General features: G+C 43.7%; 1 protein-coding gene across 4 annotated transcripts in view; it reads right to left on the minus strand.

Moving 5' to 3' along the window:
* The window catches only part of PTK2B (protein tyrosine kinase 2 beta), a 998,240-nt gene that overhangs the window by 182,623 nt on the left and 789,454 nt on the right, over positions 1 to 26,163 (minus strand). For all 4 annotated transcript variants that reach the window (XM_069605649.1, XM_069605652.1, XM_069605651.1 and 1 more), the window contains 5 exons: positions 20,328 to 20,428; positions 10,002 to 10,091; positions 8,189 to 8,393; positions 6,562 to 6,670; positions 148 to 213 (listed from right to left, as the gene is read on the minus strand). In XM_069605649.1, the coding sequence (XP_069461750.1) occupies positions 148 to 213; positions 6,562 to 6,670; positions 8,189 to 8,393; positions 10,002 to 10,091; positions 20,328 to 20,428 (571 nt within the window). The remainder of the gene's footprint in view (positions 1 to 147; positions 214 to 6,561; positions 6,671 to 8,188; positions 8,394 to 10,001; positions 10,092 to 20,327; positions 20,429 to 26,163) is intronic.

A 26,163-nucleotide genomic window follows, 5' to 3' on the forward strand; every position in this document is an offset into this window, starting at 1 on the left:
ATCTCTCTTATATAATATTCTCTTAAACTCATTGCTTACAATTCTGCAACCATGAAAGTACTGCTCTGGGCATGCAGTCTCAATTTCCTAGATACATGTACATGCGTTTTAATGCCATACTGGACTGATAATATGATGCCATCTTACCTGAAACTGAATCTTAGGGGCCAACAGGTTTACTGGAGCCAGAGGCTTATACTTTGGTCGACTGGGCTGAGATTAGAAAAAGACAAAGGTGAGCACAGAACTGTTAATATACAGAACACAACTAGTTACAAACAGTAATACGAGGGCTGATTTCCTTGGCAATATGGCAGTAGGTCACACTTGTGGTGCTTGGAGGAGATGACTAAGCGACACAGTGAGGTAACAGCAATGGACTCATTTTAGAGGTAGAACCCATGTGATGCCAAGACTCCCAGGCCGGAAATGAGCCAACGGCAGAGGCTCTTGCACCCATGGGACCCGAGAAAGTGGTATTTTTGTCTGACACCCTCTTGCAGATGAACAAGGAAAATCCTTGGTACAGGAATTGGTGCCACCTCGTGTTAACACACTGAGATCAACTGTGTCATGTGATGTCACTTCTAATGATGTCATTTGGGGATCAGGGGTGAAAGGGTATGTGATGTCTCTTCTGTGAATACTATGATTTGGTGGGTTTATGCCAGCGATAAGAGGAAGAATTGGAACTGCAGACATTCATTAAGGGGACACAAGCATAGACTAGTGCAGGGGTCAGTACGGGTATTGAAAATATGAGCAGTAGGCTATAAAGAAGGGAGTGAAGGACACCATAGAATTGACCTTTTGAGTCCGGGGGACAGGATAATGATGCTCAGAGGAGCTTTTTAATTTAATTGGTTTTTTATAATGCGCTTAGCACCGGAGTTTGGTTTCTAAGCACGTATCTGGGATTCAAACCTCTGTTGCTCTGCTTGGTCTTGCTTCCAAGACCAGCGTGTTGCTCCGTTACTATGTGACACACAACGAGGTAAGCAAGCGGGTGTTAAAGAATGGAAGGGCTGTGTCAGCAGGACAGAAACACACAGTTTGTCTTAAGACGGGAACCTTATGGAAGGGAAATCTAAGAGGGTGACACCAGAATCAGTAATATTCCATGTGCACTTAGAGAAAGGGAATTGAGGAGTGAGCCCAGTACACCTGGCTTCAGATATATGACAATTAAACATATCTACTTAGGATGGGCCCTAGCACTTTGTGCCTCGCTGAGTTAGATACACATTTTACCTTCACCAAAAACAAAGACTTCTGTATTCATATCTTGCAGTTATGGAGTTAAAAGAACAAATTATTTACCTCTCAAATGTTCTTTCTGATGGATTTTCCTCCCACAGATTCCTCATCTTAGATATTCTTTCCTGCAACCGCAAACCTCAGAAACTTTTCTCAGCACAGTGCACTGTGCAGCTCGGGTATAGAGGATCATCGGGGCCATCGTCGTCGAGTCTGGGTGGGACGTCATCATCAGTACAAATAGCACAAACGAGAGAGCTCTCTTATTGTGGTGTATGATGGGGGCGGGAGCGATGAGGAATCCGTGGGAGGAACATCCCTCAGAAAGAACATTACCAGAGGCAAGTCATTTGTTCTTCTAATGGATTGTGTCCTCCCACAGATTCCTCATCTTAGATCGACTCCCATAGTGGTAAAGTAACAGATCGTAGGAGGCGGGAGGAGAGAACTCCATATCCATCAAGTAATGATATGCTGTAGGAAAGCGTGTGTCCTGAAATAACATAGTATCCAGGCAAAAGTGTTTAGCAAACGTGTGGATGGAAGCCCACATTGCGGCCCGACAAATATCATTTACAGGAACTCCTATCTGGAGTGCCCAAGTAGCAGTCACACCCCTGGTTGAATGTGCTCTGAAGTCGTCGTTGATATCTTTTCCTGGCCGGGAATAGCATTCAGAGACACAAAGCACAATCTATCTGGAAATGGTTTGTTTCATCACTCCCTCGCCCATCTTCAGGCCTGTATAACATACAAAGAGCTGGTCTTCGAATCTGAAAGGATTAGTTCTTGCGATGTAGAAACTCAATGCCCTTCTTGGATCAAGTCTATGGAGCCTTTGCTCCTCCTTTGGACGGGATAGGCGGTGGTAAAAAGCTGGTAAGCAAATTGTATTTGACAGATGAAAGTTAGACACCAACTTGGGCAGTAAAGAAGGGCACACCCTGAGCATCACCTTGTCTTTTGAAAAGGTTGTGAAAGGTGGTTTGCAGGACAAGGCCTGCAGCTCGCAGACTCTTCATGGCAGTGATATTGCCACAAAGAAGGGAGTTTTCCATGCGTTGGCTTAAAGGGGATGTTATTAGGAATGTCAATATGAAATTTAAGTTACATACCAGAACCATGAAAGGGGTCGGGGGTAAGGTATTTGTCAGTCCTTTTAAAAATGATATCAAAATGGGGATAGTGAAGTACGACCCATATTCGCGCGCATGCTTAAAATGGATAGTGCTAACAGATAGCCCTTGATGGTGGTAACCTGAAGTCCTTGCCTCGCAAGATGTAAAAGGAACGACAAAACCTTAAAGCAGGCCAGTAACAAAGGCAGCGGTACAGAGCCTTAGTTGCTGGCCTCTAGGCCAAAAGCAAAACCTCCATTATGTTTTCTGGTAGGTCCCAGTCCCTGTACCTCAGCCTTTCAGAAGGCAGGCATGCACACTTTGAGTGTATCTACGCCCAGGTGAAGAAGTAGTTTTGACTCTATGGAGGACAGATGGCCATATCCAGAAGGTCCGGGTACCACATCCTCCTGGCCCAAAACGGTGCAAAGAAGATCATGGTTGCTCAGTACCTCTTCAGCCTTCTGATCACTCAGGAATGATGGAAGTCATTGGAAACACATACAGAAGTTGGAAGTTTCAATTAAATACAAATGCATCACCCACTGGCCATCTCAGGCAAATTCCCTGCAGCAGAAAGGTTTGTACTTCTTGTTGCACTGAATGCGAACAAGTCCACCTGAGGGGGCCCAGAGGGTGAAGATCTCTAGAAGGCCTTCCTGGCACAGCTCCCATTCGTGGGAGACTGAACCATGCCTGCCCAGTGTGTTCGCTGCCGTGTTGTTCCTCCCGACTAGTGAATTGCTGATGGGGAGATTTTGTTCTATAACGTTCAGAATCAGAGCTGCATTGCCTCTGTACACAGTGGGAGTCACCCTACACCACCTCTCTTGTTGTTGTAATGCATTGCCTCTGTGTTGTCCGTCATGACCAGAACAGTACACCCCTGTATGGAGGCCAGAGATCGCCCTCAACTGTGACAGGTTTATGTGCAATCTGGTTTCACCATCACCGTCTTTTGGCCAATGCTGGATTTGACTTTTATGGACTTCATTCATTCACGGTCGTCACCCTTTCTCAACTCTCATGCTGGATTTCCTTTGCATCTTGTACTCATGGTGGCCCTGAATCATGCTGTTCACATCTTCATCTTGTATCCTGGCTTGCAACATTATGTGTTACTACTGACTTCTGAAATTGTATTCACTCTCCCCTCTTGCTTCTCCACTCTGTTGACTGCTAACTCTCTGTTCTCTCCTCCTTTCCCTTCTCCCTTTTTCTATCTCCTCTCCTTACTTTCTTCTATGCACTTACTCTATCAGAATTGCCCCTCGTCCTAGAATGATAGCAAACTTGTCTGTCTCCTCCCCCCTCCCCTTACTGTTTTTTTTCTCCCCACCTCCACTACAGCACTATATGAAATGTCGTTAGGCCTAGTATGATAGTCGCTTGTTTTGTTCCTCCCCTACCTTTCTGCACCCCTCTCCCTCACCTCTTGTTTTGCTCCTGTTCTACTAGAAATGTCGTCAGGCCTAGTACAGTAGTCGCCTGTCTGTTTCCATTTCCTTCCCACTCTCTCCCTCCCTTCCTTATCTATGTCTTAGCTTTTGCACTATCTGAAATGTCATCAGGCCAAGTACGATAGTTAATTTCACATCTTTACTGTTCATGGCCTGTAAGAATGTCATTGTATTTTCCCTTTTTCCCTCCCTTGCCTTGAAGAGCTTTGAAACACTTTGTGTGTAGGCACTATATAAATAGACTATCATATATCAATCTAGTATCTGCCAGCGACTAAAGTCCACTCACCGTCAGCTCATTCAGGTGAGCACCCCAGCCTTTCACCAACCCGTCCCTAACCACAGTCGCCTCTGGAAACAGTCTCCAAAATGGCTTGGCTGCCATCACATTCTCCCTGTGTGTCCACCACAGGAGACCCTGAATGAATCTGCTCGAGACTTGAATCAAGTCATTAATGCTGCCAGAGAACTGTGAGAATTGAGATCTAAGGGCCCGCTGGAGAGGTCTAATTCTCAATCGGGCCTTCGATATCAAGAAGATGCCGGATGCCTTGAGAAGCATAGGAAGTCCAGGGCTGGCAGGTATTGGGTGTTTTGAAATTTGGTCACCATTTGTTAGTGTAGAGCCCTGTCCTCAGGAGGAAATGCCTTTCCCGAAGGAGAATACAGAACTGCTCCAATGAATTGGAGCGTTTGGGAGGGTGTCACTTGACACTTCAGGATGTTGAGGGAGAAGCCCAGCCTGTGGAGGAGATAGCATGTGTGATCTAGATTGTCCGGAGTCTGACTCGGGATAGAGCTTTTATCAGCCAATTGATCATATATTGTCCATATACAGAAAAACGTGAATTCCTCCTTTCCTGGGACTAGCCGCTACCACCGCCAATAGCTAGGTGAAGACCTTCGGGCGAAGATGAGCCCAAAGGGCACAACACGTAACTAGTAATGAGAATTTCCGATTATGAACCTCAGGAACTTTCTGTGCTGTAGATGGATTGGCACATGAAACTAAGCTTCCTGGAGGTGGTGTGACACCAACCAATCCTGAATCTCAAAGCCGGGAGTATATGCATCTGGAACATTTCCTTCCTGAGGAACTTGTTCAAGCGGCTCAGGTCCAAGGTGGGTCATAGACCTCCATCCTTTTTTGGGACCAGAAAGTACCACACCCTGTTCCTTTCCACTTGTGGTGCTGACACTATGGCACCCTTCTCCAGCAGAAAGACAATCTCATTCTGGAGCAGCAGTTCTGGAACAGAGGGTGACTGGAGGGGTGGGGGTGCTAGTCTGGTGGACACTTTAGAAAAGGGAGGCAGCACCCTTGAAAACCATCCATCATGCCCATGCGTCCATAGGAATACTGCACCATTTTGGGAAACTGTGTAACAGACGCCTCCCTATGTGAGTGGAATGGAAAAAGGATTCAAACGGTTTTGCGGCTGAAGGTGTCCGAGGTAGGATTGGACTGGGTTGACTTTCCACCTCTACCCCTCGATGCCCTAGAAAATCTTCTCTGGCCCTGGTAGGAAGTTGCATGTTTTTCTCTTCGGCTGATGTAGCTAAAGTAGCAAAAAGGTTTTCCTTTCCACTGGGAAGAGGGCTGGGTGGGTTGTCGCACTGACGCTTCCAGGGAATTTGGTACAGCATTAGATGACTATAGATTTTCATGGTTATCGTCAGCCTTGGGCCTAAACAGGTGGGACCCATCAAAGGGCATGTGAAGAGGTTTAGACTGCACATCCTGCTCAAATCCTGATTTTCTCCGCCAGGCTAATCTCTGAGTAACAGAGCTTGTAGCCATTGCTCTTCCCACGCAGTCCACTGCATTGAGGCCTGATTGGAGGGCTTGGCACATTGCTTCCTTGCCATCTCCCACAATATTCAGGGAACCATTACTCAATACCCCTTCTGGAACATGCTCTGCCGCCTCAGGTATCACTGACCATAAGGTAAGTGTGTACTTAGCCAGTGTGTGTGTTGCATTTACTGCCTTCAAGGCCAAGATCATCATATCTTTTACCATCTCTGTCATGGGGTAAGGGAGGGTAAGAGCTTGCCTTAGCATTTATGGTTACCGCTTGCACCACTAGGCTGCATTCTGTGGGGTGTCTTGTAAGTAATTCTAGGTCAGAGGACACTGGCTTGTATTTTTTGACAAGATCCTTGTTCACGGAGCCGAGGATCTTCGACACCCAAGAGCTCTCTGCTGAGAAAAAGTTTCCGAGATCTGCAGCTGCTGGAAAGAACATATAAGATGTGGAATCCGTGGGAGGACAGGATCCATTAGAAATATACACTTAAAACAGGACCTGCTATGTGGCGACTGATATTAGGATCCCTTGGAGAATTTCTTATAGAGTATTTATGGCTCAGTGTATGGGCCAAAACAATTCTATTGTAGTTCTAAAAGCTTGAATCCGGGTTCAAACTGTCTTAACTATTTCACCTGTATTAAAAACACCATTTAAATGCAACAGAGATGCCATGAATTACTCAACCAATTTGCCAGCAAAAAATATTCCTTACTATTTACCAAGAATCAAATAACTCCACAGATTTGCAGGCATCTGATTTTGGCCCCTTCCCCATCCAATTAAATTACGATATAGCCACCTGCCAGATTAGTAGTCACGTGAACACTTACAGACTAAAGACTGTGGCAATGTTGTGATCAGAAGAGAAATGCACACAATGCACGGTGCTCCTTCAGGTATCCTGCCCCTTACCTTGGGAGGTGGCTCATGACAAATGACCGGCTCCACTATTTTAGGGGGCCGGTGACGATTGTTCCTCTCCTGATCCTTCAAAATGTCCCGCTCTGTTTGATAAATATCACTATTAATAAAGGGAGGGAAAGAGAGATTAGACATGATCATTCTCAGTCCTGCAGCACTCATGCATTTTGGGGCAAATGCACTTTATGTGGATTTACTTTAGGATATAGTAGTAAATATGCTGCGGAAAAAGATGTTGCTTTCTATTATGTCTTGCTATGAAAGTTATACATTACTCACACTTGTGGCTACTCTACCCTCAGGCACACAGCCCCCTTCCGCCATACCAACCGAACATCCTCTCAGTACGGAAGGAGGCAGGAGAAAGCTTGTACAGCACACATTCCATTTACAACTTCTGAAGAACGGGCACTTTTGTAGCTTAGTAGGGAATCCAAAGCAGAGGTCTTTCCACAGCTTCAACCCAAATCCAGCCTTGTGAGACTGGAATCCCCAAAACCACTGCTTCTAGCTGTTAAATCTGCCAAAACAGGTGACCCCTGCAAGGGTAACCCTGGGATCCCCAATTCTGCAATCAATGGTGACAGCAGTTGGCCACAATGATCTCGACATACCTTTGGTAATTCTCCGTTCTGCTCTGGATTCTAAGGGTTGGTTAGCATACCTGTTTCTGTATTCCCCAAAGTCCAACCTAAAGTCCTCCTCAGCAGCTCTGCCTGCTTTACCTTTGGTGGTGGAACCTGCATTGTGGTCCCCTGAGACATCCAAGATTGGTCGCTGATATTGTCCTACACAGGAAAACTATTATCTCCATATTACAAAAAGAGTCACTAACTAGTGTGCATGACTATTTAATTGAGTTTGCTGCTTCCCTGTGCGAGAACATTGCCTAACTTTTTAAACTACCCCAAAGTATGCAAAACTTGGTTACTTACAAGAAACGCTGCTGGTCCCTTGTTGCGAGGTTCTGGTTGGACACTATGTTTAGTTACAGTATACTGATTATGCCTCATAATTCTGTAAGATCCATGCTTGTCAACCTAATGTTTCGCCCCACTTTTGCTCTTATAACAGTATTGCATTAAAATGTAATAATTCTTAAGTGAACTGTCCCAATTAAACTGTAATTGTGCATGTATGTGTATATGGTTATTACTTACATGTAGAACTCTATCTGAATGCATCGCGTTGTTACATAAATATGTTTATTTTCATATTTACCTGTATCGACAATATATGTAACTTAAAACTGAGCTCCTGATCTCCCTAATCTAAGGCCTACTTCGCAGTCACTCTAGTATGTGAGAGATTGGTTAAACTTTTGTTTTAATCATACACCTGTAGTGGTTCTGAAAGATCCTTCTAAAACATATCATGTTGGATTTTGGGCAAATGTATGAGATTTCAGTATATCATATTGTACTGTTAGAGGGGCACGTTTAGAAGAGAGTATAACATTTTAAAAGTTAGACATTTTGGGGAACATGACAACCATACTCCCGAGAAGGTCTCACTCCATGGGTTAAGAATGTTGCATAAATACTGTTTTTCTAATGACTATCAAACTGCTTCTGTCCGAAGAATGCCAGGCTGTTTTAGGAGATGGTAGTAAGCCTACCTTAAGCTGCACACCAGTTCTGTGAACTTTGGCCTTTCGTTGGGATCATACGTCCAGCATCGTGTCATCAAGGTGAAAAGGGTGGGTGGGCAGACCTCCGGCATCGGCAGGCGATCTCCTTTCTCGATCACGCATATCACATCTTTGTTCTCCAGCCAGAAAAAGGGCTGCTTTCCAAAGCAGAGGATTTCCCACATGCAGACTCCTGAAGATACGCGACATAAACAAAGCACGTCATACCTCTGGAAAAGAGACGAAATGCAGCACAGAAAATTCCCTCTAAGGTGACAAAGTTAGTGCATTCGCCAATTGTGTCCTACTTCTGTATATAGTTATGGTCTAAATGAATTAAGGAACATCAAAGCAGAGGTAGGGTGAGGAGGATCACGCTCATCACGTTCATACAAAATTCTCAACCCTCTGTAGTTGAATTTGGTGAGCTACGTGAAGCTCATTGTGCTAAAAATCCCAACTTTATTTGCCAAACAACCTTGGAAAAAGGACTAGAATCAGCTTCCGGCCTTCATTTAGGCCAAGACTCAGGATCCTTGTTGTGTTCCGGTATTGACCAGAGTGAACTTTATTTATTTTAATTGATACTTTACAATGACACACTGGCACAATAAAGGTGATACATAGATAACACAGGAGTAACTAAATTTATAAAATAAACATACAGTTTCAAAGAACCAAACCCAAATAGAAAACGGGCAGGTAAAGAAAAAGCAGAAGAAGATTAGGACGTTAGATTCGTAGTGTCCATGTGTCTTCCCAGTTGGGTGTCCCGGTCAACGACAGGAGTGTTCTGAAGCAGAATCTGCCCTGTGTAAGATGGCACGATTGAAAGAGGTTATTTTGGGCCTTATAAAACTGGACTCTTTTCAGCTATTGGAGGGAGATGTGGGGGGTGGTAAAGAGCAGAATGTTGTTTGTGCTTTTCGACACCCTCACTTTACAAAGCTCATACCTTTTTGGACTAGTGTCAGATTTTACCGTCTCTTTTAAAAAATGACAATTTATCGCATGTAAAGAATTGGACTCTAATGGCTCCAGAAATACGCTTTTCAGGAAAGACAAAATGGCTTCTTCAATTCCCAGGGCAAGCAAATGATTTTGGTTTCATTAACAGGAAATGCAAGTCAGTGCCCGTGTTCTTTTGCAAATCAAGGGTTCTTGTTCAAAACCAATGCAATGGTAGTGAGATTGGGGCAATCAAAATAGTAACAAATATTACTTAAAAGATATTGCCACCTATACTAACCCATGGGCTTTAAACATCAAACTACATATCACAGTGGGAGTTCCTTTAAGCCTTATAGACTGAGGGAGGGGTCATGATTGCGTGATAATGACCCACCCCCAAGTTACAGCCAGAGGCGAAGCTGAGGACTTTAAGTTGTGAAAAAGGTCATTATTCCAAGCTATAATGACGCTAGCCAAGGTCTATAAGGGTAATAACACATGGTATTTGTTGTGCAAGAAAGGGAAAGGGAAGTTATGAGCCCGCTGCTCAAGGCAGAATGTTTGGAGTGAGGTGTATATCACACATTATGGATTGCATTCTGATTGGCTCAGAGGAAGTCCAGCATGGAATCCATGTGCTAATTGGAAACGTCACAGCTGCAATGGATAACATTCTGATTAGGGCCCTACTCACCAAACATCTACACATCACTGGCTGAAGTGGTGGGAGTTAATGGACTCTGGCCGCGGCCCCATAGGCTTTAGGCCTCAATCGACACATCAGTGGGGAAGTTCGCTAAGCAACATGAGAGCCACCAATGGATAGATTTCAAATCGCAAACTGGCTCACCAAACATCCACACATCACTGGCGGAGGTGAATCGTCGGAAGTTGATAGACTCTGGTGCCATCCACTTAATTGGAAGCCGAGTTACTGATGCTATGGAAAAAAGCACATAGTTACAATTCCAAAATCACTGTACAGGGCCACCAACTTACAGCACCTTTGCACTTGTCACAAAAAAGCAAAACTTTGGAAATACTCAATGGAATATTTTACTCATCTGACATGCACTGTAATTAGTCTGAATTGCAGAATTCAGCCATTGTTTGATTTGACGCCCACAGCACCCTAACCGAATAAAACAGTACTACTTTGAATGAATCATCCCACACTGGCAAAACTTGTTCTGTAATAGCCGAGCAAATGCCCGGACATAAGCAATGGGATTGTTTATCAGAAATCCATTTATTCAAATAGAGACAATAGCCAATACGTGTTTCAGCCTGTAACACTCCTCATCAGGGCTTATGTTTGTGTTCAATGATATACCGACATATAGATCTCACCAGAAGCAAGAAGCTTGTCATTTGTTTCCGGGTCTGATTTATCGAATGCATCCAATCCATGGGTGTTTCTTTCAGCACCTGCACCTCAGTAGGTCTTGTGCAGCACTATGCCAGAGAAAACAGCGACATGCCGTGCAAGACCTATTGAGAAGTGGGTGTTGAAAGAAACTCCCACGGATCGGGTGCATGCGATATATCAGACCTAGAAAGAAATTACAAGTATAAACTCTGATGAGGAACATTATAGGTCGAAACACGTGTTGGATGTTGTCTCTACTGGAATTGACAAAACGTTTTTGGAGAAATACTCAGTCGGTTTAGCACTTATGGGTTATGAGCGTAAAGAACAGGAATCATTTTTGTTTTCATCTTTGATAACAATTGGGCCAAAGTTGAGCCTCCAATTTCCTAACGTTGCAGCTCTAACCCCTACAATTTTTGGAGTGTTAGGACGAACCCTGATTTGACTCCTCCTTTTTCGTTTACACAATACTTCAATATAATCAATTTGCCAGAAAATTTCAATTCATTGCTCCTATGTCCTCAGGAGTGGGGACGGTGGGGGATGGGAGTATTCTAATGTGCAATGGATGTGGGGGGTGCGCGAGGCACAGCAAGACAGAGGTAAAACGTGAATGCTGATGTAACATTGGCATGCTCAAGTGATACCTCGCAGACTGGCAAAAATGAAGTACTGAAGGTCAACTTATTCGTTTTTAGTTGCGCCGGCACAGAAATTCCCAGATGAGCTGTACCCATGAACCAATATAGTCTTGGGGTACAGAAGCTGCGATTATTGAATGCTGTACCCTCTAGGAGAGTAGAAGTGGCACGTCTGAAAAATTTCTTATCAAAACCTATGGTGTTTTGTAAAAACGCTATGTTACGGATCCCGCAGATCAGTTTTTCCACAATTTTTACCAATCTGCAGAATTTGATATAATTTATCAGGCGGAATCGGGGAGCAGGATGGATTTTACATGTCCGCCTGCTGTTCCCCTTCTGCCTGACAAATGCAGCTGCATGACTTCCAGCATGCATTCTCATGCTTGAGGTAATGCAATCCACTCCTATGGAATCCTGTGCAAAGTGTATGTTTGTCGTGCAGTCAGTGCAAACTCATTTTTGCAGTACAACATAGCTTTGCACTGCAAAAATACACTTTGCACAGTTCCATTGCTCAGGGTTTGTGGCGGCAGTGCAAAGTCACTTTTCAGCAGTGCAAAGTCACGTTGAACCGTGCAAAGAATTCCCTGAATCGGGCCCAGTGGGTTTAAGTGTGATGGAAGGTGAAAATATATATTTTTTCTTCTACCCTGAGATTTTCACCCACCATGTTTTAGGAGACAGCAGAAGAAAGCCCCTGGGACCTGAACGTCCATAGGCCTAAACGTTACCAATTAGGGGCATTCATTAAATTAAAATTTACTGGTAGCAGTGAGCCACAGTCCTCATTTCCCAAAAGTTAATGGAAAGCTGTGTACCAAGGAAGAATCTGGATTCAAATTAACTCTAGCCTAATACTTAACGATAGCTTAGATCTGGTTAACGCAGCCTATGATTCAGGCAGGCCTGTTTTCAAAGTTTATTTGGGTCAGAAGAACTGGTCTGGTGACCATTCACGCCTCTTTGAGGTGCCCTATCAGTGGAGTCTATCTTCAGGAGATGGCTCTAGGGGTAGTACGATGGCCATTAAATAGTTGTATGATGACGAAGTTGTATTTTCCTCATTGAAAACCAAACTAGGCAAGAGGACACTTGGCCACAGCAGGGTTTCTGTGCACGGTTGCAACATTGAAAGCTGTTAATGGTTTGGGGTAAAGCCTTCCCTTGCGTTGAGCTCCATTCAGTGAATGCAGCCCTCAGCCATTTTGCAAAGGGTGGGAACATTAATGGGAGTGCCAGGCATAGGAAGTGAGGTCATAATGAAGTAAAGGTTGGGTGGACACTAGTTACGGGTGGGTTTGGATTGGACACTCTCAATGTTGGTGGACCACTCCCTTTGTAACAGTTTCCATTTTCGACTGAGAGCAGCTGAATGTCTGCGCTACCTGAATGACTGCGTGACACCTTTCCTTGATGACTGGTTACCAGAGTTGCAACAGTGGAATTATAAATGGCTGGAGACTGGCCTCTATTGCTGTGGAAACATTGCCAAAAAAAACAAGAAGCAGAGGATACTGGCCATTTCAGTGGATCTTAGAAGACTCAGGAAAACTGAGCAAAAGATACTGCCCACCAAGGATTGCAGCAGCTGAGAAATCTCTGGGTTGCCTAGACCGTGTCAACCATGAAGCAGTCAAAACCTGACACGGGGAGGACCAACACAAAGCACGCACGTTCCATGGACCAATCAGATCTGTCGGAATCAACAAAAAGGTGAAGACCGTGGTATGCCAGAAAAGGTATGCAAGGTGTTGGATGTTCAGCCACCTCCCCCTCCTGGCTCCCTCCGAGCAGGGAGAGTAAACAAACCATCTGTCTCAAAAGACCTTCCAAGAGAAGCCTACTTGAGCATCTATCTTCCTTTCAGTGTATCTCTGCCACAGAAGGCACCATCTCCTACTTCATTTATGGCTAAGAGCGTTCTGTTAACCATGGGGACCCGAGATGCCTAAGTAACAATGTGGAGTCTTTATTGCCCATCGCTTGGGACCCTCCCCAATGATGAGGCTTTTGCACCAGAAAACCATCTAAGTGTTAAGGTAACTTATCCAGCCAGTACCATCCTGGTTCTCCAAACGGGCTGTGGGTGCTCACGGGTCGGAGTACTTTTTTCCAAGCCCCCGCGCAAGTGAAGCACACAGTCATTATTTCTTTTCCCCTTTTGGTGACGTGTTTCTCAGAGGAAACTAGTAATTCTATTGACTTTGATTGAGGAACAAAGGTCAGTACACACAGGTCACTGGTTTTCACTGCGTAAAAGAGGTCAGGAAGATGTCACTTCAATTCAGATGGTCTCTTGTGGTATTTAGCCTGGATGGAGATGGGCGAGATCCTCCCCTATATTTTGACTGGGGTGTGTGAAAGATTCCATTTGCCCTCTGTGTTCCCCCAGGGTTATGCAATTTGTACAGGCTTCTTTTGACTTCACTGGGAACTGGAGGTCTAAAAACTTCAAATCGCAGCTCCTGGTGTTCTGTAAAATGGGCAATCCCCAAATCAAGCTCACATTACACAGTACCACGGGCCACCTTGACTCCGGAGAGGCCTATGAAATGTGTCACAGTCCTTTCAGCTACATTTGACACAGTGGCCAATAAACTGCTCCTGTTTCAGAGTCTCTGTGAGGAAGGTATAAGGAGGCAACGCTTTGGATTGGTTGGAGTCTTTGCAATGGGTTTTATAGGGTAATTCATGAAAATATCCAATAGATGCAAGTCACCAACAGCGCATTTCCTAACACATTTCATGATGCCTTTGCCCATAATATATGCCAGTATAAAAAACATTTTCACACTGACTGCGCCCATACATTTCCATGCTTGCTGCCCCTATACATGCCAGTATTTCCATATAAGAACATTCTCATATTTGCTTTGCACATAATGCCAGTAGTGAAGCCATAAGAAAACATTTCTAAACTGGGTCTGCCAACATATGCCAGTACCCACACATACAAGCATACTCCGGTTGCCTTTGCTATTAAAAGTCCCATGCCACACTAAGAAAACATGGTCAAAGTGGCTGCTCCAATGCAGGCCAGTCCAGACACATAATAACACTTATCATATTTGCTTCATCATAGATGTCCAGTAAAAAATGCCATGCCACAGTGAGGTATTACAGCTAGACTGGCTGCACCAAAATGCCAATCTAGCAATGTAATAACACTTATCATGCTTGCTTTATTATGCTTTTAAAGCAAGAATTATAAGTGTATTACGTGACTGCCATTTTGGTGTAGTAAGTCTGGACATTTCTTACTGTGGCATGACATTTTGCACTGGACACCTATGATATTGCATCATAGATGCCCAGTAAAAAATGTCAGGCCATAGTATATAATGGCTAGATTGATGTACTCAAATTGACAGTCTAGCAATGAAATGACACGTATCATGCTTGCTTTATATGCTTTTAAAGCAAGCATGATACGTCTTATTGAGTGGCTAGTATACAGTTTGATGCAATCAGTCTAGCCATTTCATGCTGTGGCATGACATTTTGGACTGGGCATCTATGTTAAAGCTTCCTAGACGCCCAGTAAAATATCTCTGCTCATGACTCTACCCTCCACCCCCAGATCAGCCCCCAGGCCAGCACAAACCCAACGTAAGCACACCCACATTTACTCACTCATTCAAATTCACATTCACACAGAATTCATACAGCATTTATTTCAAACAGCATTCACATGCTCATTCAAACAAACACACATTCACTCATTCAAACAGTATTCACTTGCTCATTCAAATACATAGTCACACATTCAAACAGCATTTACACAGCATTCACTTGCTCATTTAAACACACATTCACACAGCATTTGTTTTAAACAGTATTCACTCATTTGAACACACATTCACACGGCATTAATTTCAGATAGCACTGATATAGCATTCACTCGCTCTTTTAAACACATTCACATAGCATTAACATAGCATTCATTTGCTCAATTAAAAACACATTTATGCAGTATTCATTTCAAACATTCTTATTTCATCCACTCACTCACTCAACACACATTCATGCAGCATTTATTTCAAACAGCATGTATACATCATTCCCTCGCTCATGTAAGCACACCTTAATGTCAAACAGCATTCATGCATCATTCATTCGCTCGCTCATATAAACAGACTATCACGTATCATCCACTCGCTCATTCCTTTCATCAACCAACAGTTGATGGAAGAAAGAATGATGATTTTTTTACTGGGCATCTATGGTAGATGCCAGGTCAAATTGCGTTGTTGCGTACCAACAACTCCCACTTGCTCCCCGGCACAGCACAAACAAGCATACACATTCACACAACACATTTATACACAGCATTCACTCACTCATTCACACACGCACCCATGCACCATACACTCACTCATTCATGCACACTGGTACCCGCTCATGTGTGCAGGAATCGATGATGCGGCTCCCCACTCAGTTTGTATGTGCGAGGAGGCGCAGGAGCTATTTATCTTCAATTGATAAGGTCTACAGAGCATGGACTGGGACTGGCTGGAGACATGCATGCATTAGTGGGGAAAATACTACCAGGAACTCTCATCAGGTTGCTATGAATGTATCAAGAGCTTGAGGATCAAAGATCAGTCAGTAGCTAATAGAAGACTGAGGTCACTGCTTGCCAGGTACTCTATGTGCTGAAAAGTCTCTTTGGGCTGACATGACTATGGCCAACCCTATAACACCAAAAAGAACCAGGGCAGGGGGCTCCCGTAGCCTACAAGTAGAAGATACAACCTTGCTCAGCATCACAATTTGTTTGGACCCGTCTGAGCATTTTGAAAACACAAAAGGATGCGGACCATGGCAGGCCAGTAGATGTACCTGAGGCTGTTGATCATTATTCAGCTACAGCCCCTCGCTAACTTCCACTGATCTGGGAGAAAAACCAAATAATAATTCTCTGAAGAACTGACCCAGGATGCAGCATGGAGTATCCATCTTCTTCAGGCCAAACATGGCCACAAAAGTCACTTTTCTCAGCTAGAATTTTCTTTTCATTGTGAGAACCCACGATTCTCATGCAACCTCATGCAGACACAACCTTGGGACCTTCCCACTGATGCTGTTTTGGTTCCAGGAAACAACTAAGTTTGAAGGTAACTTTTCTGACTGGGACCAATATAGTCCTTGAATCGCCTGTGGGTTCTCTTAGAACTGATACATATATGCCTTGTCCTGTGTAAAAAAATCTACTTAGGGCATCATTTAGAGATCTGCTTGCAAAACTGACAAATTCAAATACATTTACAGCATGGGGTAACCATGCAGTAAGGGGAAAGGTCTGAGTGATTTAGAGTCATGCAGATTCCATGGGGATCAGTAATTTGTGAATGTGGTCATTACTGCACGCAATAAATGTTTTGGTGGAGGACGTTTCCTCCACCTAAACGGTTACCCATTGCAGCATACATTTTTTGCATGTGATGCTCCTTTAGGCAAACAGTGAGCCTCTTAGCGTTGCTATTTAAGAACTTATAAAGTGGGGAGGACCTGGCTCAGTAGCTCCCGTCAAACCATCAATTTCACCTTCCATGTACTGTGTACATATATGCTCTCCTGCCTTCGCTATTACTGGTGGGTTCAGAAACATCCAGTCATTCACTGTATACAATTTCAAAATAGTGATATACAAAAAATATTAAAACTGATCAGATCTATGAATGAAAGAGTAATCGCATTGACAAGGCACATTGGATCATGGCCGGGCATGTTAGAAGCATACTTTTTTTTCATATATGCTCAGGAAGAGACTTTTAAAACACACCAAATGAGACATTGTAGAAGAAATGAGATGCCCTTATTTTATTACAGACAGGCGTTCTGGGAGAGAGGTGATAAGTCGGGGGCCTTGCTAGCAAACCGCATACAGCAGATAGAGAATAATAGGCAATTTCTTTTTATTGTAGATAAAGGAGGATCGTTGAAGAGAAAGAATGTAGAAATTTGCGAGGAATTCAGGCAATATTATGCCTCTTTATGCAGAAATGATGAAACGGTTTCCGAGATGGAAATTGATACTTCCCTCGATAGATAGAAATGCCAAACCTGAATGAAGAGGATAGACTGGGTTTGGGTGCACCTAAAACAATTGAGGAAATTGTACAGTCTATCAATACATCGGCAAGCGGTAAATGCCCTGGCCTGGATGGCTTCCCAATAGAATTCTACAAAGCCTTTAGTGAGATCTTATCACCTTTCCTTGTTAAATTGTATGCAGAAATTTTGGATACAGAGGCGTATCACTGAATCAATGCAGACCGCATTAATAATGGTTATTCCTAAAAAAGGTAACAATCCTTCGTTATGTGAAAATTACCATCCGATTTTGCTTTTAAATGTGGATGTAAAGCTCCTGGCGAAAAGATTAAATGGCCTGCTTCCAAAATTAGTCCATAAGAATCAAATGGGTTTTGTGAGTGGTAGGCATAGTAGTGATAACTTGATGGAGTTGCTAGATGTAGTTTATCTGAAAAGACACTCTGCAGAGGCATAGGCAGCAAGAAGTATAAATGCAAAGAAGGCATTTGACAGAGTAAACTTGGTTTTTCTGCATCATATTTTGCACAAAATAAACTGCGTGCTGCTTTTTCTTAAATTAATTAGAGCCTTATATAGAGATGCAAAGGCAACGGTAGCTGTCAATGGGAATCGCTCTGAGTATTTTCAGATCTTAAAGGGAACTAGGCAGGGTTGCCCTTTATCCCTGCTGTTCTTTGATTTATTCATTAGACCTCTCGTCATTATGATTAGGAGTCATCCAAATATAATGAATATTCCTTTTGGGGAGTATGTGTGCAAAGTTCTTTTGTATGCAGATGACCCCTTGGTCCTAATCTTGAACCCAGAGTGATAATACTGAGAGTTTCTATCAACGTTGCAGGAATTCTCTAATTATAAATTTAATGTTGCAAAGACCTTGATTTATCCTGTTTCCATATCGTGCCATAGAGGGTTGTTCGATGTGGGTAGGGAAGTGTGGGCTGATTCGGGACTTACATATTTAGATATCCATGTGAATAGGGAAGTTGAGACTGTGCATGGGCATAATATCCGTCTAATAATTGCAGAAGTGATAATCTTTGCTGTAGATTGGAGAAGCTAAAACTGTCCCTATGGGGTAAGGTTAATGTAGTGAAGATGTCCATCCTTCCAAAATGTGTATATGTCTTTAGCATGCTCCCCCTACCATTGTCAAATAATCTGTTAAATAAAAATCTATAAGTCCTTGGATAAGTTTGTGTGGGGAGAAGGAAATCGGGTGCAAGTTCCGAAAGATGTCCTCCAAAAATCAGTAAAGTTGGGTGGCTTTGGATTTCCTGACATAAAACGTTACCACTCTGCTTTTACTCTATGCGCATTACACCAGTGGTTGGAGTCTGGTTGCATTGATTTTGCAGGTTGCATTGAAATTGAGAAGGAATCCATTTCACCTATCTCCTTGGATATTCTTTTGTTCATGGATCCGAGGTTGCCTGTTGGTACTACTCCACCTTTTGTAAAGCATGTTGTGAGAGAATGGCATAAATGTAATGAGATTAGGGATGAAATATATTTGCTGTGCGCTGACTCCAGCTTTGTAAAGGGCTGACTCACCCGCCAAGCCTCCTGCACGCCCATTCATTCCAATGGGCGTCTCACCCGCCAAAAACAAAATCGGGTGATTTCACCCGCCTTTGCGACACAAATGGTTGAGAGCTATGGGTGTTGGACTATCTACTAGTAAAAATGTTCTGGCGTATAGAGCCCTCCTTCTTGCCAAGAAACACATTTTGAAATTTTGGAAAAGTGACACTTCCCCTTATATTGATGATTGGTTGCAGAGTCTGTCTCTTCTGTCTAAGAGGGAGAAAATGTGCTTCAGAGCAAAGAACCAGCTTGATAGGTATGAAAGAATTTGGGGGGCATTTAATGATCTTCAAACTTAATCATTAGTCACATTCTAGCACTCTTGTTTTCTTTTGATTTTGTATGTTCTCTTATTTTTATTGATTCTTTTACTTTTTATTATTTTGCTCTTTGACTGTTGCTCTTCTTTGATATTACTTTAAAGATTAGACTATCACATTGTATGTGAATGAGTATGATTTTGCACATTGGTATTATTGCATTGTTTTATTGTTTATCTAAGGTACTAAATTAAGAAATAAAATCTTGAAAAAAATAAAATGAGATTCAATTCACAGAGACATATGACTATCATTTTAAGTAGATTTTCAAGTAAATCTAACACGATTTTCTTTAAAATCCTTAATTTTGAATACATTCAAACAGTAGACCTTTGGTCACCGAATGTGAGGTGTACGTTGTGCTCATGTTCTGTAGCGGCGTTTCCACAAACTCAGACCCCCAATTCACTGCAGCGATTTGTCTGTAAGGTGGAGGTACCGGATGCCAGAGGAGGGGATCCCCAGCTAGCCCCCTATCTCTATTTAAATAGGGGGTGTGGGGTTTCAACACAAATGTAGCTACTGGCCAACTGACCTCCTATGGGTTCAGAGGCTGGGGTTTCGAAATGGGTGCATACAGCTAAGGATCTTTCTCACTGCTTCGCGTAGGCCACAGAATTACCCTTTTACTGTCAAACTGCTGCGGACGTGGAGGTCCATGTCCATCTGGCACCTGCCAAAATTGCGAGCGCAATACTCAAAAGTAAATTCAAGAAATGGTAAAGTGTTTAAAAGTATGACTTCCGTTTCATTGGGGCAACTGCTCAACATACCTGTTTTTCTACAGGAGTATGCTGCTCACTATTCTTACTGGTTGAAAAAGACCAACCGCATTTAAAAGTAAATAGTGAAAAATCATTATGAAAGGCAAGAGCAGAAGCTCTACAGAACTGGACTAAAACATTATCTTTCCTGCCAGGCTCTGAGATTAAGGGGCAGATTCATGGAATTATTTGCGCTGAAAAACGGGGATTTGTGTGTCATTCTGCCCGCAAATCCCCATTTGTTAAAGAGGGATTTGTGGGCAGAATGGCGCACAAATCCTTGTTTTTCGGCGCAAATAATTCCATGAATCAGCCCCTTAGTATTTTATGAAACAATCAGTTTGTAGGGCCTCTATTTTATTCATGTTCCAGTTCAGCGGCCCCATCTGTTGGTCATCAGTGTTCAGGCTGCCACTCCTCTGGTCCTACCTTTGTAGTATTCTTCGTCCTCCACATATCTGGACAGCCCAAAATCTCCCAGCTTCACGCACTCATGAGAAGCAACCAAAATGTTCCTAACAGCAATGTCCCTGCAGAGAGAGAAAAAAGAGATACGATTAGAGCACAACACATGTCCGTGTCAGAGCTGGTTTCTTTGGGAAAGTCACTGCATCATGTTTCTTGATAACAACTGATAGTTCGCAGACACCTGACAGTGTGCGCACAAGTTAAAATGCCAAACTGTAAAAAAACAATTACGGATTCTATGTCAAGACTCGAGGCTCAGATTATGCTCAACTCAACTCTTTACTTCTCGAGCAGCCAACCAATTCATTTTTACATAAACCAAACTATCAAATGAACTACAATATCCGTGATCATAGGAGAAATGTGCGTTCTATTGGTTAAACAGTACTACGTGATCTCAACTGTCCAATCACGTCTTAACACTCCAATATAAACATACCCATCTTCCTTCTATCTTCCTCTTTCTTTGATGCTCGAGCAGCTGAGATAAGCACATTTTTCACTTCCTTTGAATTCATACTGCATTGACGGTGTATTTATTCCTTTGAACTTGTACTAAGTTGATAGTGTATTTACTAAGACGCGTGCGCGCCAGCAAGCGCATAACGCAAACAGAGCTTGGCAGAGCAGATCCGTAAGTAGAACACAACAGGGTTTTGGCTCCGACGTTAGATGTCAGTAGGAGGCAGTACCACACTGAGGTACGTGCCGGGCACGATGGGGCCGTGAGAGTTTCAGGCACCTCAGCGAAACCTGTGTGGCAAGCGAGTATAGGTTAGCAACGTTTTAAGCCCGGAGGGGGACCAGGAGGAATACATTCCAAATGACACAAACAAATCAGATCAAACGGGGCAACCGAGTGCAGAACTCAGAGCCCGTTAAAGGACACACCATCTGCTGGTTGTGAAGGTGCACCACAGTCTAAGTAAAGAGACTGCTGACTGCAGGAGATGCGCAGACGGGCACAGTCCCAGGAAAAACGGATAGGAACTGACTGAAAACTGATTAGAGGCCCCAGTCACTTAAACAGCTCCTAGATTTGACAGGCACAGTCCCAGGTGAGACTGTTGATTCATGAACATTCATGCCTAGCTAAAATTGAGAACAGATTGACGGGGGCAACACAGGGCAAACTTCATATTTATAGACTGAAAACCCAGCACACGCATGAGCATGAGTGGAGAGTACTCCGAAGCGGACTCAGAGGGTCCACATGTAAGTGGCATCAGAATGAGCCAGGCTGTACAGAAAGTCATGAGTGCTGGTAGGGGCACCTCGTGTGAAGGCATGGGAATTATGGTAGACCTCGTAGCTTTCTCTTAGGGCATGGCAGAATTGAGGAGAGAAGCTCGAGCAAAGGGGGAAGAAAGAAGACCCACAGGGTAAGTAGCACCAAGACCCCCACGGGTACGCCACATAAGAGCAAAGGTGACATGAGGAAGGCAAGGTCTAGGGCCAAATACGGCCAGGATAGTTCAGAGGATACCTCTGAAATGGACTGCATCCACAGCGAAGAAACAGATGGTAGGAGCTCACAGGAGTCCGTGGACTATTCATTGTGGGCAAGCGTGGTTCGGGTCAGAATATAGTCAAAGGAACAACAAATATAACCACGATGCAAAACAACGTAATGTGTTGTATCTATTCTAATTAATTGATAGATTTAATAAAGTGCTAAAGAAGTCACAAAGAATATCTCATGTGGTTCGCAATCATAACATTTCCTTTTTTATTTCTTTATTATTAACATTGATATGGTAGCAAACATTGCCAAAGAAAAGAACATATATTGCAAGGTGTAAATTGAGAAACAAATATGGAATCCAAACAATAGATATGAAGAAAAAAAGAATGAAATGAATCATCACACAATATACTCACATAAATGACAAAATCAGGTAGAATACACAAATATATAACCTTGAATCTAATTCTAAGGAAATACACAAGAGAGCATATAGAAATTGGGTGTATTCTGCATTACCCTAGACTACTGTACTTGATTCAGCAGTACTGATGCTTAGGAATCTACATGAAGGGTACATTTGTCATTACCCTGAATGTTGAGACACGATCACTTAATGGTCATGCCTAACAGAAGGCACAGGAGCAAGAGGGGCAAGCCTGAGGAGAACCAGGGCGACAAATTCAACCCGGATGCCTTGGTGCACCCAAGGTCATCGGAGTGGGACCCTCCGGAGAACATTACGGCCTATCTAAAAAGAAGGCTCAGAGCCCCACTGAGTAAGGAAGCCAGGAGTAAGATGAGGGCGCAATGCCCTAGGGCTAGTGTTGCGGATGAGGTAGCCGAGAAACCCAAAATTGATGACAGCATGCTGACTTTCATGGAAAGGTACCGCAATGACATCAAAAAAGGTATTGATCGCTTGGAATTCACCTCCTGAGGGACATACTCCAGAAGGGAGACTGGCGGGCTCGGATAGATCTCAGAGATGTTTACCTGACAGTGCTTATCCATCAAAGTCAGCGTTGGCTATTGAAGTTCCTCTGGAAGGATCAGAGGTGGGAGTTCGTATGTCTCCCATTCGGGCTGGCCTCAACCCCTTGGTGCTTTACCAAACTGATGAAGCCAGTAGTGGGACACCTCAGAGAGCAGGGGGTCAGATTGATTATTTACCTCTATGATATATGCATCATGTGCTAGGACAGGGAACTGATCTCGGAACAAGCCAAGATTACGACAGACTTCTTACAGCAACTAGGGTTCTTGATAAACTGGGAGAAATTGGAACTAGTCCCATCCCAGTCATTCTGAAAATGATACAGGGCACACTCAGCTTACCGTTAGAGAAGATGAACTCTATCAAAAGGGATGTAAAGACCATGATGGAAAGTTAGATGATATTCTTGAGGGGGATAACCAGACTGGTAGGGCAACTGTGATCCTCGATTCAAGCCATTTTCCCAGGACCGCTCCATTACCGAGCGTTACAACGACTAAAGATAGAACATATCAGACAGGGACGGTCATACGATCAGAAAGTCCCGATCTCACAGGAAGTGAGGACGGAACTATAGTGGTGGTATGATCACATGGAGGCCTGGAATGGCAGGGAGATATTTGGCTCCACCCAAGACCTCATGATACGAGTCGGACAACAGTCGATGGGGCTGGGGAGCCGAGGGGAAGGTGGTCAGAGGAGGAGCTAGCGCTCCACATCAATTGTCTCGAACTGATAGCAAGTTATTTCGCAGTCCGCTGCTGGACACACGGAGGTGCGAGATGCACCATCCTCCTCTAAATGGACAATCTCTGCTGTCAGGTACATCAACCGACTGGGAGGGACAAGATGCAAGATGCAAGCAGAACTAGCCAATGACTTCTGGTATCGAGTCAGCGTAACAGCAGTGCATCTACCTGGGGCACAGAACCAGACTGGAATTTGAGATACCTGAAGGACTCCAGCGATTGGCAGCTAGAGGAGTCAGTTTTCCAGGAGATTATGAGATGGAGAGGACCATGTAAAACGGACCTGTTCACTTCGAGATTGAACAGGAAGCGGTACAGGTTTTACAGCTGGAGCCCAGACCCAGAAGCATGGGTGATGGACGCCTTTCTCCACGTTTTGGGACCAGCAACAGAATGCGCGTTCCCGCTGTTCGATATGATAGCACAAACGTTAGCCCAGGTCAGGAGACATGGAACGAGAATAGTACTGGTGACACCCGATTGGAGAAGTCAGGCTTGGTTCCCAAACCTGCTAAAAATGTCTTACGACACTCCAATTCTACTGCCGCTCAGACAGGACATAGTGCTGGGCCCGGCGGTGGAGCGTCACCCACTCGTTCAGTCAGAAAGATTGAGCCAGTTACCATGGGGGATTTCAGGAGATCCTGGGCCAACCCGGGCCTTTCGGGAGAAGCTCAAGGTTCATCAAGGAATCCTGGGCCCCGGGGACTGGGAATGGCTTAAGTGGAGTAGTTGGTGCATGCAGAGGAAGATACATCCCGCTCGAACAGATGTAATTCTTGTGGTGAAATTCCTAGCTAATCAAGCAGCGCAGACCAAAGCATACAGAACGATTAACACTTATCGGTCAGCGATCTTGGCCGGTCACACATTCTTTGAGGGTAAACCTGTGGGTGATTATCCCTTGATTTGTAGATTATTGAAAGGAGTTAGGTGCATGAGACACCTGACGCCGAAATATTTGTGGCTGTGGTACGTGAGTATTGTGCTGAAAATGTTTGAGGCATGGCTGGATAACATAGTTATCCAGAAAAGCACTTTTGGCAAAACTGACCACACTGCTGTCTCTTATTTCATGTAAGAGGTTTTCAGAAGTCAAAGCTTTGGAGGTAGACAGAAAAACATTTTCTACTATGGATATTACATTCCACATAGAAAAAAGGCCAAAAGCAGGGATCAGGGCTGTAGATTAAGCGGCTTTTCCAGAACGACCCAGAGTATGTCCAGTCAAGTGCTTGAAAGCTTACAAGGCCATGGCAGAGCAGTTTAGACCCCGGACAATTTCAACTTTTGATAGCGATAAGGAAACCTTTCAGAGCAGCAGCGTCTGCTATGTTAGCAAGATGGGTAAAATGGTGCATGGATCAAGCAGGCATTGATGTGGAACAGTCTGGCGCTCACTCGACTAGAGGGGCAATGGCATCCATGGCTTTTAAAATGGGAGCACATCTGGAAGATATATTAAAGGCGGCGGATTGGCTGAATGAGACAACTTTTAAAACTTTTATTTTAGACCAATAGATCAGGTGGCTATGTTGGTAGTAAGTAAGCTTTAAACTAACATAATCTGAGCCTCCAAGTCTTGACATAGAATACAGATTTTCAATACATTCATTATAGAAAGTCATGATTCTATTAAAGACTTGGAGGCAAAAGATTATTCCACCCTTTCAATTGCTAGATTGGGACATCACTGAAAATATGTTTTTATTCATGTAATGTTTTCGTCAATGCATTGTATTTTGCGATTGCCCACCCATCCTGGAATGGTTACGTCATCGCTGTTATATATGTTTTGACAGGTGCGGAGTCTGAGCCTATGGGTACATGAAGAATAATTGATGAAGATAAGAGAGTTCAGGCGTTTACCGGTTGGGACGCAAGTTCAGTTGTCAACCAGCTTCAGAAAGAGGAAGATAGAAGGAAGATGGGGATGTTTATATTGGACTGTTAAGACGTGATTGGACAGTTGAGATCACGTGGTACGTTTTAACCAATAGAAAGCAAACTTCAAATTTCTTCTATGATCACAGACATTGTAGTTCATTTGAAAGCTTGGTTTGTGTAAACATTAATTGGTTGGCTGCTCCAGAAGTAAAGAGTTGAGTTGAGCATAACCCTTTGCCTCCGAGTCTTTAATAGAATCATGACTTTCCATAACAAATGTATTGAAAATCTGTATTTAGGCACCAGCATTTTGAGTCCTCTTTCTATCTGCACTATTCATGAACTGCACGGCCTACTGTCTGGTGTAGGAGTCCTCTCTCTATGTTCACCATTGATGGGCTGGCCAGAGGGGGAAAGAGTCCAACAGCACAGTAAGGGGCCTGAGGGGAAGAAGTGAAATAGAAAGCACGCTATGTCAGAGATGAGGAAGGAGAGAGAGAAGGTGGAAGGGGACAACGAGGTTAAAACGCAAGCCATGTGCATGTCAGTATCAGGGGGGCATGGATGCACGGGCCCTATGCCAGAGTCGAGTTGTTTGTGCATTCGAGAAGAAACGGAAAAGAAATAATGTCAAGAGTCAGGTGAGAAACGTTGTTATATAAAGTGGCTCAAAGTACCAGACTAAGAAAGCAAGTACGT

Source organism: Ambystoma mexicanum, chromosome 4p, assembly GCF_040938575.1.
Source record: "Ambystoma mexicanum isolate Mex_15411 chromosome 4p, UKY_AmexF1_1, whole genome shotgun sequence".
Taxonomy (NCBI): Eukaryota; Metazoa; Chordata; class Amphibia; order Caudata; family Ambystomatidae; genus Ambystoma; species Ambystoma mexicanum.